At 43.6% G+C, this 14,517-nt stretch overlaps 1 protein-coding gene across 1 annotated transcript in view; it reads right to left on the bottom strand.

The window, feature by feature from the left end:
- The window catches only part of RBPJL (recombination signal binding protein for immunoglobulin kappa J region like), a 91,611-nt gene extending 84,154 nt beyond the window's left edge, over positions 1-7,457 (bottom strand). Inside the window, exon 1 of the mRNA XM_081867836.1 lies at positions 7,375-7,457. Coding sequence (XP_081723962.1) covers positions 7,375-7,398 — 24 coding nt within the window. The 5' untranslated portion in view covers positions 7,399-7,457. The remainder of the gene's footprint in view (positions 1-7,374) is intronic.
- Between the last annotated feature and the right edge of the window lie 7,060 nt (positions 7,458-14,517).

Below are 14,517 nucleotides of genomic sequence, written 5' to 3'. Positions count from 1 at the left end.
CCTAGAATCCTGGACAAAACTTGTGGACGGCCCAGGACAAAACTAATCTGCAGCGTGACAAGCGGAAGAAAACAAAGCACAAATGGAAGTGTGGATAAAACTTCAGTCCATAATTACCACCACCAGAGGGCAGACAGGAACTATTGGCTAGATTTGTGAAAGTTACCCAATTCTCTTAAAAAAACAAAAAATAAACCTTCAGCTCTCTATGACTGTTAAAGGTCTCTTCCAGACAACCTGTTTATTGAGAATTCATTCTGCTTTCTTATAGGGTGGTCCTGCTAAGCAATTTTCCTGCACATTTCTCCATCACCTACCTCTCTACAAACAGTCGGATTTTTGTTGAAAGTCGGTTTCCCCCTGCAATAATGCCAAATCCACTTTAACTGTTCAACCTGCATTTGCCAGGAGGAGTTTAAATCCCACCTGCAAACCCATTTGTGTGAGTACAGTCAGGACAGTACAACCAATTCCAATACATTGGTACCTCATGTTACAGTCGCTTCAGGTTACATACGCTTCATGTTACAAACTCTGCTAACCCAGAAATAGTACCTTGGGTTAAGAACTTTGCTTCAGGATGAGAACAGAAATCATGCTGCGGCAGTAATGCGGCAGCAGGAGGCCCCATTAGCTAAAGAGGTGCTTCAGGTTAAGAACAGTTTCAGGTTAAGAACGGACCTCCGGAACGAATTAAGTACTTAACCCGAGGTACCACTGTACTGAGTTGCTTTCCTCTCTCCCACTTTATTTGACAAACATGAAATTGATTTCTGGAAAAGCAGAACAAACTACAGAGCCAGATTTAGATTATTTTTTTTTTACCGTTTAAACAAAATAACCATCAAAAATATTAGCCAGAAATTGATTTCAAGATACTTTTCAAGAAAAAGTGACTAAAATGAACCCTTGTTTACCCATATCCTAATATACCTCATTAGAGCATGACAAGTCTCTATAGGGAGCCATGCGTCCAACTTTATTGAAGAAACTCCTCTATTAGAAGGCCCTGGTTTGTGTCTGACTTTTTTCATTTCCTCCTACTATAGTAGCGCTGTCTACTTTTCAACATGGCAAGATCTGAAGTTGGTTTGTGCAAAGATACACATGACAGACCCTTTTGGCTTCTTTGATTATATTTTAGTGTCCTGGCTTGAAAGAATTTTATCCCGGGTATAGTTCTTCTGAGATGGAATCTGAAACAAAACGGTGCAATGTGTTCTTACCTTGTAACTGGAATGCTCCTGTTCAGGTTTCCAACCAGCCAGCCCCAGAATATTATGGGAATACTTCTCCCAATCATGGGTCCACACATGTTGTTGTTGGACCACAACTCCCATCATCCCTGGTCACTGCTAGCTTAGGAATGATGGGAGTTGTAGTCCAACAACATCTGGGGAACAAAGGTTGAGAAAGGCTGGTGCAGACATATTGAGCTATGTGAATCAGTCATCTGACTCACTATAAGGCACCTTCTGATGCTTCAATCAGCAATGACTAAATCCTATTGGCCATTAACTTCACAAACATGGTGGTCTCCTCCTGGGGGCATCATCCCAAAGGGTGCTCATCAATGGTTCCTCTTCATCCTGGAGAAGAGTGACTAGTGGGGTGCCACAGGGTTCTGTCTTGGGCCCGGTCTTATTCAACATCTTTATCAACGACTTGGATGATGGACTCAAGGGCATCCTGATCAAATTTGCAGATGACACCAAACTGGGAGGGGTGGCTAACACCCCAGAGGACAGGATCACACTTCAAAATGACCTTGACAGATTAGAGAACTGGGCCAAAACAAACAAGATGAATTTTAACAGGGAGAAATGTAAAGTATTGCACTTGGGCAAAAAAAAATGAGAGGCACAAATACAAGATGGGTGACACCTGGCTTGAGAGCAGTACATGTGAAAAGGATCTAGGAGTCTTGGTTGACCACAAACTTGACATGAGCCAACAGTGTGACGCGGCAGCTAAAAAAGCCAATGCAATTCTGGGCTGCATCAGATCAAGGGAAGTAATAGTGCCACTGTATTCTGCTCTGGTCAGACCTCACCTGGAGTACTGTGTCCAGTTCTGGGCACCACAGTTCAAGAAGGACACTGACAAACTGGAACGTGTCCAGAGGAGGGCAACCAAAATGGTCAAAGGCCTGGAAACGATGCCCTATGAAGAACGGCTAAGGGAGCTGGGCATGTTTAGCCTGGAGAAGAGGAGGTTAAGGGGTGATATGATAGCCATGTTCAAATATATAAAAGGATGTCACATAGAGGAGGGAGAAAGGTTGTTTTCTGCTGCTCCAGAGAAGCGGACACGGAGCAATGGATCCAAACTACAAGAAAGAAGATTCCACCTAAACATTAGGAAGAACTCCCTGACAGTAAGAGCTGTTCGACAGTGGAATTTGCTGCCAAGGAGTGTGGTGGAGTCTCCTTCTTTGGAGGTCTTTAAGCAGAGGCTTGACAACCATATGTCAGGAGTGCTCTGATGGTGTTTCCTGCTTGGCAGGGGGTTGGACTCGATGGCCCTTGTGGTCTCTTCCAACTCTAGGATTCTATGATTCTATCCATTTCTGTTACAGCAATCAAATGCAGACTTTGTGGCTACAACATCCAGCAAGTTCTCTCTCTCTGTCGCCCCCAACCCTTTTGTCTTTCCTGAACCTCCGTCAGCATTAAGTGTGCCACCGAATTCCAGATTTGCTTGCTTTTTATTGTCCAGATTATACTGGAATATTAAGAGTTGTTAACACACACTGGTTCCAGTACCTGCAGTTGTTGCCACTCTACATGCGGTCTGTGATGACTTTGCAAAGAAATTGCTTAGAGTTTTCTGTTGTTGCTTTTCTTTTTCACTTTTCCTGCAAGGCAGGTGATGCTAGAGGAAGATTAGCAAATCTGATTTCCCAACTCAACTGTAGCCTTGCAACTCCTTAAATAGCAGCCTTGCTCAGTTCTGAGCAGTAGTGCTTGATTGCTGGAAGAGCCATGAAGACACTGGTGACTTTTGCCCTTGTGGGACTTCTAGCCCTTTGGCTACCTTTCACAGCTTGTCAGAAGACTCCAAAAGGTGAGGCATAAAACCAGCAGCAATCCTATATCCATTGACTTGGGAGCAAGCCCCACTGAATCTTGTACCACTAAAAGATTGGTGGGGCCCACAACTATATATTTGAAGTTTAAAGGAAGCCCCATTTCTTCTTGTTGGGTGTCCTTACAAAGCCTCTTAAATTGGATAAGATTAGTCCACTGGTTGTATTTGAAAGCGGTCTTTGGTAGTTCAACAATATATTTTGTAGTTTGCTTATGGTTTTGTCACTTGCCTTGAACAATGAGCTGGGGCACAAATATTTAAATAATGCACCAAGATACAAAACCTACTGTGCTGATTCAAAAGATTTCCAACCTTTTCCTATTGCAGGCAAACCTGGAACCTGCCCACCAACTCCTTGCTTATGCACTGGCCCTCAGCCAGATGAGTGCATAGATGACTATTCTTGCCTAGGACGGGAAAAGTGTTGCTTTTCCTGCTGCGCAATGCGCTGTGTGGATCCAAGATTCCGGAATGTGGAATGTAAGTGGGACTGTGGATTCCTGAGACTGTGGGTGTAATTCTGATGCCCCAATTTACCTCTTTCTCCCCTTCAAACACTCATCAGCACAGTCCCATGCCTCTATGTCCTTTTTTTCTGGGAAACCCCAGCCATATGGGAGGGAATAATAATAATAATAATAATAATAATAATAATAATAATAATTTTGTTTCTGCAAATACAGTAGATCCAGTCCCTATATTCTCTCTTGTGCTCTCTGCTTCCTTTTCAAACTGTTGAGGCAGTTTGAGCATCACCTTCCCCTCACCATTCATCTGTTTGCTGGGTAGTGGCAACTGCTGTCTCCCATATAGCTCTGAAAAAGAGAAGACAGGCACACACACACACACACAGAGAGAGAGAGAGAGAGAGAGAGAGAGAGAGAGAGAGAGAGAGAGAGGCTGCAAATATGTACACCAGGGATGGGGAGAGCCAGGTCTCTCTGTCTGACCCGTAGGACTCTCCCCAGCTAACACCACCTCCTCTGACAACAGTCTTTAATTAGCACCACTGCAATGAGAGGGGAAAGCCACTGAACAGTTAATGTATCTCGGTCCAGAAATCAAGGTGGCTTTCCTGGACCATACATTGAGTTTCTCTTTCCACCCTCCTCCTTGCTTCTGCAGTAACAAGTAATGACTGGTGATTCTACGTAAGGAGCCAGTTTACATATTATAGCCGTGTCTGTCTTCCACTTAGTGAGAGAGAAACGTACTCTGCAACAAAATTCACATTAGTGGCCAAGAAGGGTTCTCTGCAAACCAGATCTCCAGTGTTGTAAACAACTGCTAGAAAGTAATGTTCCCAATGATTTCTTTCCAGGATGTTTCCCCTTCATCCTAAAATGGCTGAAGACCACAGGTGTTGGTGGCTCATCATGCTTATGAAGATTGGGAGAGAAGCAAAATATTTGAGTGGGAACCGGGCTTCTTTTTCATTATTTTTCTATTTCCCTGCTAATAAACATTTTTTAAAAAAAGAAAGCTTGGTCACTTGTGATGATTGTCTCTTTTCTTTTTCTTGAATTGCACGTGCTGCTGCTGCTCCCTGTAGGTTTACAGTCTAAAGGAGAGGCAACACGGGTTTAGAAGTTAAAGTGTCTGACTAGGAGTTGGGAAACCACGTTTTGAATCCTCACCCAATAAGCTTCTCAGAAGCTTAGGTAGGATATAGATGGAATAATATGTAAACAACTGACTGAGCTCTTCTATCCCATCCTGATCACTGAGATTGTTTAAACAACAACAACAACAACAACAACAACAACAATAATAATTTTTTACTCATACCCCGCCCATCTGGCTGGGTTTCCCTAGCCGCTCTGGGCGGCTCCAACAGAATATTAAAAACACGATAAACGTTAAAAACTTCCCCAAACAGGGTTGCCTTCAGATGTCTTCTAAAAGTCAGATAGTTGTTTATTTCTTTGACATCTGATGGGAGGGCATTCCACAGGGTGGGCACCACTACCGAGAAGGCCTTCTGCCAGGTTTCCTGTAACTTCGCTTCTCGCAGTGAGGGATCTGTCAGAAGGCCCTCGGCACTAGAGCTCAGTGTCTGGGCAGAATATAGGGGGTGGAAATGCTCCTTCAGCTATACTGGGTCAAGGCCATTTGGGGCTTTTAAGGTCAAGACCAATTGAATTGTGCTCGGAAACATACTGGGAGCTAATGCAGGTCTCTCAGGACCGGTGTGATATGGTCTTGACGGTCACTCCCAGTCACCAGTCTAGCTGTCACATTCTGGATTAGTTGAAGTTTCCAGGTCACCTTCAAAGATAGCTCCATGTAAAGTGCATTGCAGTAGCCCAAGTGTGAGATTACTAGAGCACACACCACTCTGGCAAGACAGTCTGTTGGCAGGTAGAGTCTCAGCCTGTGTGTCAGATGGAGCTGGTAGACAGCTGCCCTGGGCACAGAATTGACCTGGATGAGCTCTGTTAGTTGTCCCCTGGGTTACAAATGGCCACATGGCCTCTATCAGAAGCCAGGCATTTAGTGTTGTTGGTCCCATACTTCGAAACAAGTTGGCAGAGCATGGGTCCCACATTGGGTAAAAGATTCCTGCCTTGCAGGGAGTTGAACAAAATGGCCGTCGTGGTCCCTTCCAATGGTATGATTTTATGAACTCTATGAAACCCTCATTCAGCAGGCATGCTCGCTTTTGACTTTAAGGTGCCAACAGGCCAATGCCGTTATTTACATTTTTCTTGAGTAGTCTGCTGTTATAACAATTGTCCTCTGTTGTTTGCAAAGGTTTTTATGTTGCTGTCCACCACTCTGATGCTTTATGAGAGGGAGATGTAGAAATAAAGAAATTGATGCAGAAAGAGATGCGGGAAATGACCCAGGAGCAAGTGTAGCCTGTTCAGTCACTGATTAAACACCACAATCTCAGGTGGAAATATCATTAATTCCAATAGTATGGTACAGCAAGATGCACAACATGTAAGCAGTGAAAAGGCTAGCCAGAGCATATGGTGACTTCTAGGTCAATGTACAGCTGGAGAAGCCTGTAAGACATTTAGTATTTTCTTCTAGGGAGTGACTGGAGCAGACTGAGACCAATTTATGAGTTTGGGGCATTAATGTTACATAAAGCAGCAGGAGGAATTAGGAACCTGTAGGGGTTCCTTCGAAGACAAACATGAAGAAGAGATCTGGAGGGTGGTAGTGATGTCTCATCTTCATCTTTAAATATTTTTTATTGGTTTTCCATTTTTTACAATATAATAACATCATATCCCCCTTTATAAATTTTTAGTTCAACTAAGCTATCGACTTCCCTCCGTTCTATCGTCTGGTTTTTATAAAACAAATCTTAGATCCACACATTTGTATCATCTTGTTTCTACATTTGTTTTACAATGTTTAAAATTTAAAGCATATATAGAAAGTTTCTTCCAATAATTGCTGCATAGATCATTGCAGTCCTGCAAGTGTCTTTACATGTTTACAGTTACTAATTATATATTGAGTAATTTTACTCCAGTCTCTCAGAAATGCTTGGTCTCTCTGGTGTCAGATTTTTCCCATCAGCTTTGCCAGTTCTGCAAATTCCATCATCTTCGTCTGCCAATCTTCATCCGTCGGTACTTCTTGCTGTTTCCATTTTTGGGCTAACAAAATTCTTGCTGCCGTAGTGGCATACATAAATAATCAACTCTTAATATTTACTCTCCTGTCATACCTAGCAAAAAAAGCTTCAGGATCTTTTGGGAAGGTATATCTAAACATTTTTTTAACTCATTATAAATATTTCCCCAAAATAATTTAACTTCATCACATGTCCACCACATATGGTAAAAGTCTCCCTCTTTGACATTACATTTCCAACAATTTTATTTTTCATTCTATACCCTTCTAAATCCAATAAATCTGTGTTTTCCAACTTCATCCAATCCCTTCGCCAGGAGAGGCAGAACACTCCGTAGTATAACTTTAAATAGGAAGCTTTCCTCATGGAGGTCCAGGACTCATTTATCTCTCTCTGTCTATCTGCCTCTGCCTCTGCCTCTGCCACTGTCTCTGTCTGTCTGTCTGTCTGTCTGTCTGTCCGTCTGTCTGTCTCTCTCTTTTGAAACTATAAATGAAAAAGTCATACAATTACACTTGCAGAAGAAATAAATGTATATGGTTCAAATTGTATATGGAAATTGTTATTCCAGTGTGGAAGAGTGTAGTCTATATTATTTTCTATTGCTGTATTTCAATTGGAGATTTCGCCAAAATAGCAGCACATCTGTTGCAGAACAGGTACTACACAACCAGTTCTGAAAGGTGAACTGCAAACATAGGCGCCGACTCCATGGGGCCTGAGGGGGCCCGAGCCCCCTCAAAAATTCGTTTGGGGGGGCTCTGCCCCCCCAATAATTTAAGAAAATTATTAGTTATATTATGCTTTGTAAAATCACAAAATTATGTTGGTATTTTTTATTTTCCTTGTTTGACGATAGTTACCTTTTAAAATACATTCAGTAATGAGTTAAAACAAAGCCACTCCCGATCTAGAGAGGGGGTGGGGTTGCGGGCTCTCGACCTATCAACAATCTCGCGGGGCTGGCGTCAGCCCCGCGAGAAGCGGGGATTCCCCCTAGCTCATTAATATTCACCGCCCACGGTGGCAGCCAATCAGCTGCAGCAAAGGGCGGGCCCTCACAGGTTCACTTAAGGTCGGGGCAGCCCGGGGCTCGCCCCTTTCGTTCCCCCAGCAGCAGCGGTTTGGAGGTCTTGGGCGCCCCCAATGTTTTTTATAAGTCGGTATGGGCCCCCGCCCCCCCCAATATTTTTTATAAGTCGGCGCCCCTGACTGCAAACAACTAACATATGCGAGCATAAGCAGTTTTCCTTTCCAATGCCAATGTGTGTCAGCTGTGTGACCACAATGCAAAATTTGGGAATAACTGGGGAACTTACACCATACAAATTGCCCCCCTTCCTTGGTGGGTTCTTCTTCTTCTTCTTCTTCTTCTTCTTCTCCTCATCACTTGTAGCTTAGTAAGATTGTCTTCCATGAACATGGTCTTAACAGTGAGTCTGTAAGTGACTGTGGAGACCAATTCTGGATCCACATGTCCTTCCGCAGTGGGGACATAAGTGTCCAGGTGGGAGCTGATCACGGCGAGGGTTTGCCATGCCTGCCTTTCTCTTAGCACGTTTCTCCCTTTCATCCGGAGTTCGAGCGTCTTCAAAGCCCATGACACCTTTGGTAAAGGCTGTTCTCCAACTGGAGCACTCGCAGGCCAGTGTTTCCCAGTTGTCAATGTTTATATATTCCATGTTCCAAAGTTCAATAGTCTTTTACGACCGCTGGGTGATGGCCCCACTGGGCGTGGTAATCCAGTCAGGGGAAAAGGGAGGCAGACTATGTTTAGGGCACCTTTTCTAGCCCCTCCCCCTTTTCAGGGTGCGGAGTAAAGGTAAAGGACCCCTGACCGTTAGGTCCAGTCGTGACCGACTCTGGGGTTGCGGTGCTCATCTCGCTTTATTGGCCTCCGGGTCATGTGGCCAGCATGATTAAGCTGCTTCTGGTAAACCAGAGCAGCACACGGAAATGCCGTTTATCTTCTCGCTGGAGCGGTACCTATTTATCTACTTGCACTTTGACGTGCTTTCGAACTGCTAGGTTGCTCATCTCGCTTTATTGGCCGAGGGAGCCAGTGTACAATGTCCGGGTCATCTGGCCAGCATGACTAAGTTGCTTCTGGCGAACCAGAGCAGCACACAGAAATGCTGTTTACCTTCCCGCCAGAGCGGTACCTATTTATCTACTTGCACTTTGACGTGGTTTGAAATGATAGGTTGGCAGGAGCTGGGACTGAGCAATGGGAGCTCACCCCGTCACAGGGATTCAAGCAGCTGACCTTCTGATCGGCAAGTCCTAGGCACTGTGGTTTAACCCACAGCACCACCCGCATCACAGGATGAGGAGAGTGGATCCTAAATAGGATTGTTCAGTCATGAATATAGCTGCCGAGCTGCTCAACTGCGTCAATCCTTGAGTTGGAGAAACTGAATCTGTATCCACCACCCATGACTAGGGGCTTCCAGGTTTCACAGTCCTGCCCCCGTTACCATTTGCTGATCTCCATGGGAATTTGGAGGTTTGGGATGGGTTTTTGGAAGACTCCTGTGTTTAAATTGGGGCGGTTAGCAGCTCATGCCCCTGCCACCTCAAAAATTCTACATTCTGGGCTGTGTGGATGGTCTTCCTTTAATGGCAATTAAATCACGGCCTGTTTTTAACCTGTGCCTGTTTGACCTTGGGGGGGAGGCGGGTCTGGAGAAGCGACAACATGACATTGCGTGCTTATGTGCAGGAACACAATGGACCACAAGAACCCCAAAAAAAGAGCAAGAGAAAAGGAGGACATGTGCAGCTCCACAGTTGTGTGAGGGAGCAGAGGGAGCAGAGAAAAGGTAGGGCAAGAAGGAAGAAAAACGGAAGTGATGGACAGAGTATCCCATGTTTTCAGGAATGCCTCCTGAAAACTAAGGTGTGGCATGAGGACCTTGTGGATGGCCCAGGACAAAACTAATCTGCAGCTTGACAAGAGGAAGAAAACAAAGCACAAATGGAAGTGTGGATAAAACTTCAGTCCATAATTACCACCACCAGAGGTCAGACAGGAACCATTGGCTAGATTTGTGAAAGTTACCCTATTCTCTTAAAAAACAACAACAACCTTCAGCTCTCTATGACTGTTAAAGGCCTCTTCCAGACAACCTGTTTATTGAGCATTCATTCCAGTTTCTTATAGGGTGGTCCTGCTAAGCAATTTTCCAAAATAGTCCTCAAAAATATTAGTGAGAAATTGATTTCAAGATACTTTTCAAGAAAAAGTGACTAAAATGAACCCTTGTTTACCTATATCCTAATATACCTCATTAGAGCATGACAAGGCTCTATAGGGAGCCATGCGTCCAACTTTATTGAAGAAGCTCCTGTATTAGAAGGCCCTGGTTTGTGTCTGACTTTTTTCACTTCCTCCTACTATAGCAGCGCTGTCTACTTTTCAACACGGCAAGATCTGAAGTTGGTTTGTGCAAAGATACACATGAGAAACCCTTTTGGCTTCTTTGATTATATTTTAGTGTCCTGGCTGGGTCCAGACCTTGAAAGAATTTTATCCCGGGTATAGTTCTTGTGAGATAGGCATAGGTTCATTGGTTTTTATTCAAACATGTCAAGAGGATTCCCGAAACCAAGGGTTGCAATGTATTCTTACCTTGTAACTGGAATGCTCCTGTTCAGGGTTCCAACCAGCCAGCCCCAGAATATTGGGAATACCTCTCCCAATCGTGGGTCCACACATGTTGTTGTTGGACTACAACTCTCATCATCCCTGGTCACTGCTAGCTTAGGGATGATGGGAGTTGTGGTCCAACAACATCTGGGGACCCAAGGTTGAGAAAGGCTGGTGCAGACATATTGAGCTATGTGAATCAGTCATCTGTCTCAGTATAAGGCACCTTCTGATGCTTCAATCAGCAATGACTAAATCCTATTGGCCATTAACTTCACAAACATGGTGGTATCCTCTTGGGGCATCATCCATTTCTGTCACAGCAATCAAATGCAGACTTTGTGGCTACAACATCCAGCAAGTTCTCTCTCTGTGTCGCCCCAACCATTTTGTCTTTGCTTAACAACTGTCAGCATTAAGAGTGCCAGCAAATTCCAGATTGGCTTGCTCTTTGTTGTCCAGATTGTACTGGAATATTAGGAGTTGTTAACAGTATGTGATGACGATGCAAAGAAATTGCTTAGAGTTTTCTGTTGTTGCTTTTCTTTTTCACTTTTCCTGCAAGGCAGGTGACGCTAGAGGAAGATTAGCAAATCTAATTTCCCAACTCAACTGTAGCCTTGCAACTCCTTAAATAGCAGCCTTGCTCAGTTCTGAGCAGTAGTGCTTGATTGCTGGAAGAGCCATGAAGACACTGGTGACTTTTGCCCTTGTGGGACTTCTAGCCCTTTGGCTACCTTTCACAGCTTGTCAGAAGACTCCAAAAGGTGAGGCATAAAACCTGCTGCTGCTTGGAAAGGGAATTAGATAGGGAAAACCCAGGAAAACCCACAGGAAGTAGTTAAAGCACTTCTTTCCATGTGGTCAGTTAATGGAAGGAGTTCTGAATCCGACATAATCAGCTGGAGAAGGAAACAGGAAAGCCAGGTGATGTTAGGAGGTAGGCAGCAATCCTATACCCATTGACTTGGGAGCAAGCCCCACTGAATCGTGTACCACTCAAAGATTGGTGGGGCCCGCAACAATATTTTTGAAGTTTAAAGGAAGCCCCATTTCTTCTTGTTGGGTGTGCTTACAAAGCGCCTTAAATTGGATAAGATTAGTCCACTGGTTGTATTTGAAAGCAGTCTTTGGTAGTTCAACAATGCATCTTGTAGTTTGCTTATAGTTTTGTAAGTTGCCTCGAACAATGAGCTGGGGCACAAATGTTTAAATAATGCACCAAGATACAAAACCTACTGTGCTGATTCAGAAGACTTCCAATTACCTGCTTGTGTGACTACCTTGCATGGGGCTGTGCTCTGACCTTTTCCTGTTGCAGGCAAACCTGGAATCTGCCCGATAGATCGTTGCAGATGCACTGGCCCTCAACCTGATCAGTGCATAGATGACTATTCTTGCCTAGGACGGGAAAAGTGTTGCTATTCCTGTTGCGCCATGCGCTGTGTGGATCCAAAATTTCGGAATGTGGAATGTAAGTGGGACTGTGGATTCCTGAGTCTGTGGGTGTAATTCTGATGCCCAGTTTACCTTTTTCTCCCCTTCGAATATTCATCAGCACAGTCCCATGCCTCTATGTCCTTTGTTTCTGGGAAAACCCAGCCAGATGGGTGGGATATAAAATAATAATAATTTGTTTATAGCGAATACAGTAGATTCAGTCCCTATATTCTCTCTTGCTCTCTCTGCTTCCTTTTCAAACTGTTGAGGCAGGCTGAGCATCACATTCATCTGTTCAGCTGGATAGGGGCAGTTGCTGTCTCCCATATAGCTTTGCAGAAGAGAAGAGAGGCACACACACATGCGCACACACACACACACACCCCAGGTCCAAAACAGCCTTTTCAGGCCACTCACATTGGAAATTAATCTACACACCTTTGGGGATGGGTGGTTTAATAAATTATGTCTAACTCAAAGTATGGGAGGAAAATAGGAATTCCTGTGGCCAATGTCTGTGTGTGTGTGTGTGTGTGGGGTAATTAATAAAAGAATTCACTGGATGCCTGGATTCAAAACACTGGTCTTTGCATGCTCACCAGCAGGAGAGAGCCCCCTACAGTAGAGTTTAAACACCCAAAGGTCAGGCAGCAGTATAGTGTTAGGAATATAGGCTGTTCTATATTCTATATTCTATGACCTTTCTATCCCATTTAGTCTGCTTGTAAACAGTGTTCCTCTTTCCACCCCTCTTGCAATAAACACACCGCTTACAAAATACTCTAAAGGTCAGATTAATGCATTTATCCACGCAAGAGCAATGAGAACACAGGCAGAATACTATTGGGTAGAAAATGCAGGAAGATAGCTTCAAACACATGTTCTAAGCTTGGCGCAAAGCTTAGATATGGCATCCATGATCAGTTGCATGGAGTGGAGAGAGAGGGAACAAGAAGAGAAGCAGCTTTACTTCTTCCCACATGGAGAAGAGGGTGTGTGATCCAGCTGAGAATTCTAGGAAGAGAATTCTCTGATCTTAACCCCTTCACGCACTAACTAGCACTCATGGATAGTTATGTTTGACTGCAATCTCCTGCATATAGTACATGGCTTCTGAACTGTAGTTTACGGTTGCTGGAGTTGTGACTCTGTGTCTGTGTGTGTAAGTGTAAACAACATGTCCCAGGATTCTTTTAAGTAAGGTACATGCTTTAAATGTACTGTGTAAGCAGTCTTAGAGGAATCACTTCAGTTTCTATGTACAGTACATAGGGATTCAAGGGAGAGGACAGATACAGAGCATGGTGCCACTGATTTGGAATTCATTGCCAGATATTCTGGATTTAACCATTACTACAAACAATGATTACCTTTCATTGTGCGCTTTGCAGATTAAATAGCCACCTGCAAAGGCGAGGTGTGTGACTAAGCCTATTGTTCAGGAATACTTGTTATTTGAATCAGGTTAGTGTTGATTGATTGATTCATGTTTACCTTATGTAACAGTTTCTGTCATTCCAAACCCATTCATGTCGACATAGTGCAATATCTTTGCTCTGCACTTCATGTGCACCCCACAACAAACTTGCCCTTGTGCAAACTCAAGGCAGAACCAGCTCACCTATTTAAAAACAAAACATCCTGAGTCTGAACAATCAGCCTTTTGCCCTTTCTATTATAAATAAATATGTATGTTAAACACACACATACACACACAGAGAGGGGGGGGGGGCTGCTGCAAATATGTTTACCAGGAATGGGAAGTCCCAGGTCTCTCTGTCTGACCCGTAGGACTCTCCCCAGCTAACACCTCCTCCTCTGACAACAGTCTTTAATTAGCACCACTGCAATGAGAGGGAAAAGCCACTGAACAGTTAATGTATCTCAGCCCAGAAATCAAAGTGGCCTTCCTGGACCGTGCGTTGAGTTTCTCTTTCCACCTTCGTCCTTGCTTCTGCAGTAACAAGTAATGACTGGTGATTCTACGTAAGGAGCCAGTTGACATATTATAGCCATGTCTGTCTTCCATTTAGTGAGAGAGAAACGTACTCTGCAACAAAATTCACATTAGTGGCCAAGAAGGGTTCTCTGCAAACCAGATTTCTTGTGTTCTAACAACAGCTAGAAAGTAATGTTCCCAATGTTTTGATTTCTTTCCAGGATGTTTCCCCTTCATCCTAAGATGGCTGAAGACCACAGGTGTTGGCGGCTCATCATGCTTATGAAGATTGGGAGAGAAGCAAAATATTTGAGTGGGAACCGGGCTTCTTTTTCATTATTTTTCTATTTCCCTGCTAATAAACATTAAAAAAGAAAGAAAGCTTGGTCACTTGTGATGATTCTCTCTTTTCTTTTTCTTGAATTGCATGTGCTGCTGCTGCTCATCTCTGTAGGTTTATAGTCTAAAGGAGAGGCAACACGGGTTTAGAAGTTAAAGTGTCCGACTAGGAGTTGGGAAACCAGGTTTCGAATCCTCTCCCAATAAGCTTCTTAGAAGCTTAGGTAGGATATAGATGGAATAATAAGTAAACAATTGACTGAGGTCTTCTATCCCATCCTGATCACTGAGATTGTTTGGATGATGATGATGATGATGATGATGATGATGATGATGATAATAATAATAATAATAATAATAATAATAATAATAATAATAATAATATAGATGGAATAATAAGTAAACAACTGACTGAGCTCTTCTATCCCAGCCTGATCACTGAGAATGTTTGGATAATAAATAATA

Source organism: Podarcis erhardii (genome assembly GCF_964252035.2).
Source record: "Podarcis erhardii genome assembly, chromosome: 6".
NCBI lineage: Eukaryota > Metazoa > Chordata > Lepidosauria > Squamata > Lacertidae > Podarcis > Podarcis erhardii.
The sequence above is the reverse complement of the archived record's forward strand: the minus strand, read 5'-3'. Positions and strand labels throughout refer to the sequence as shown.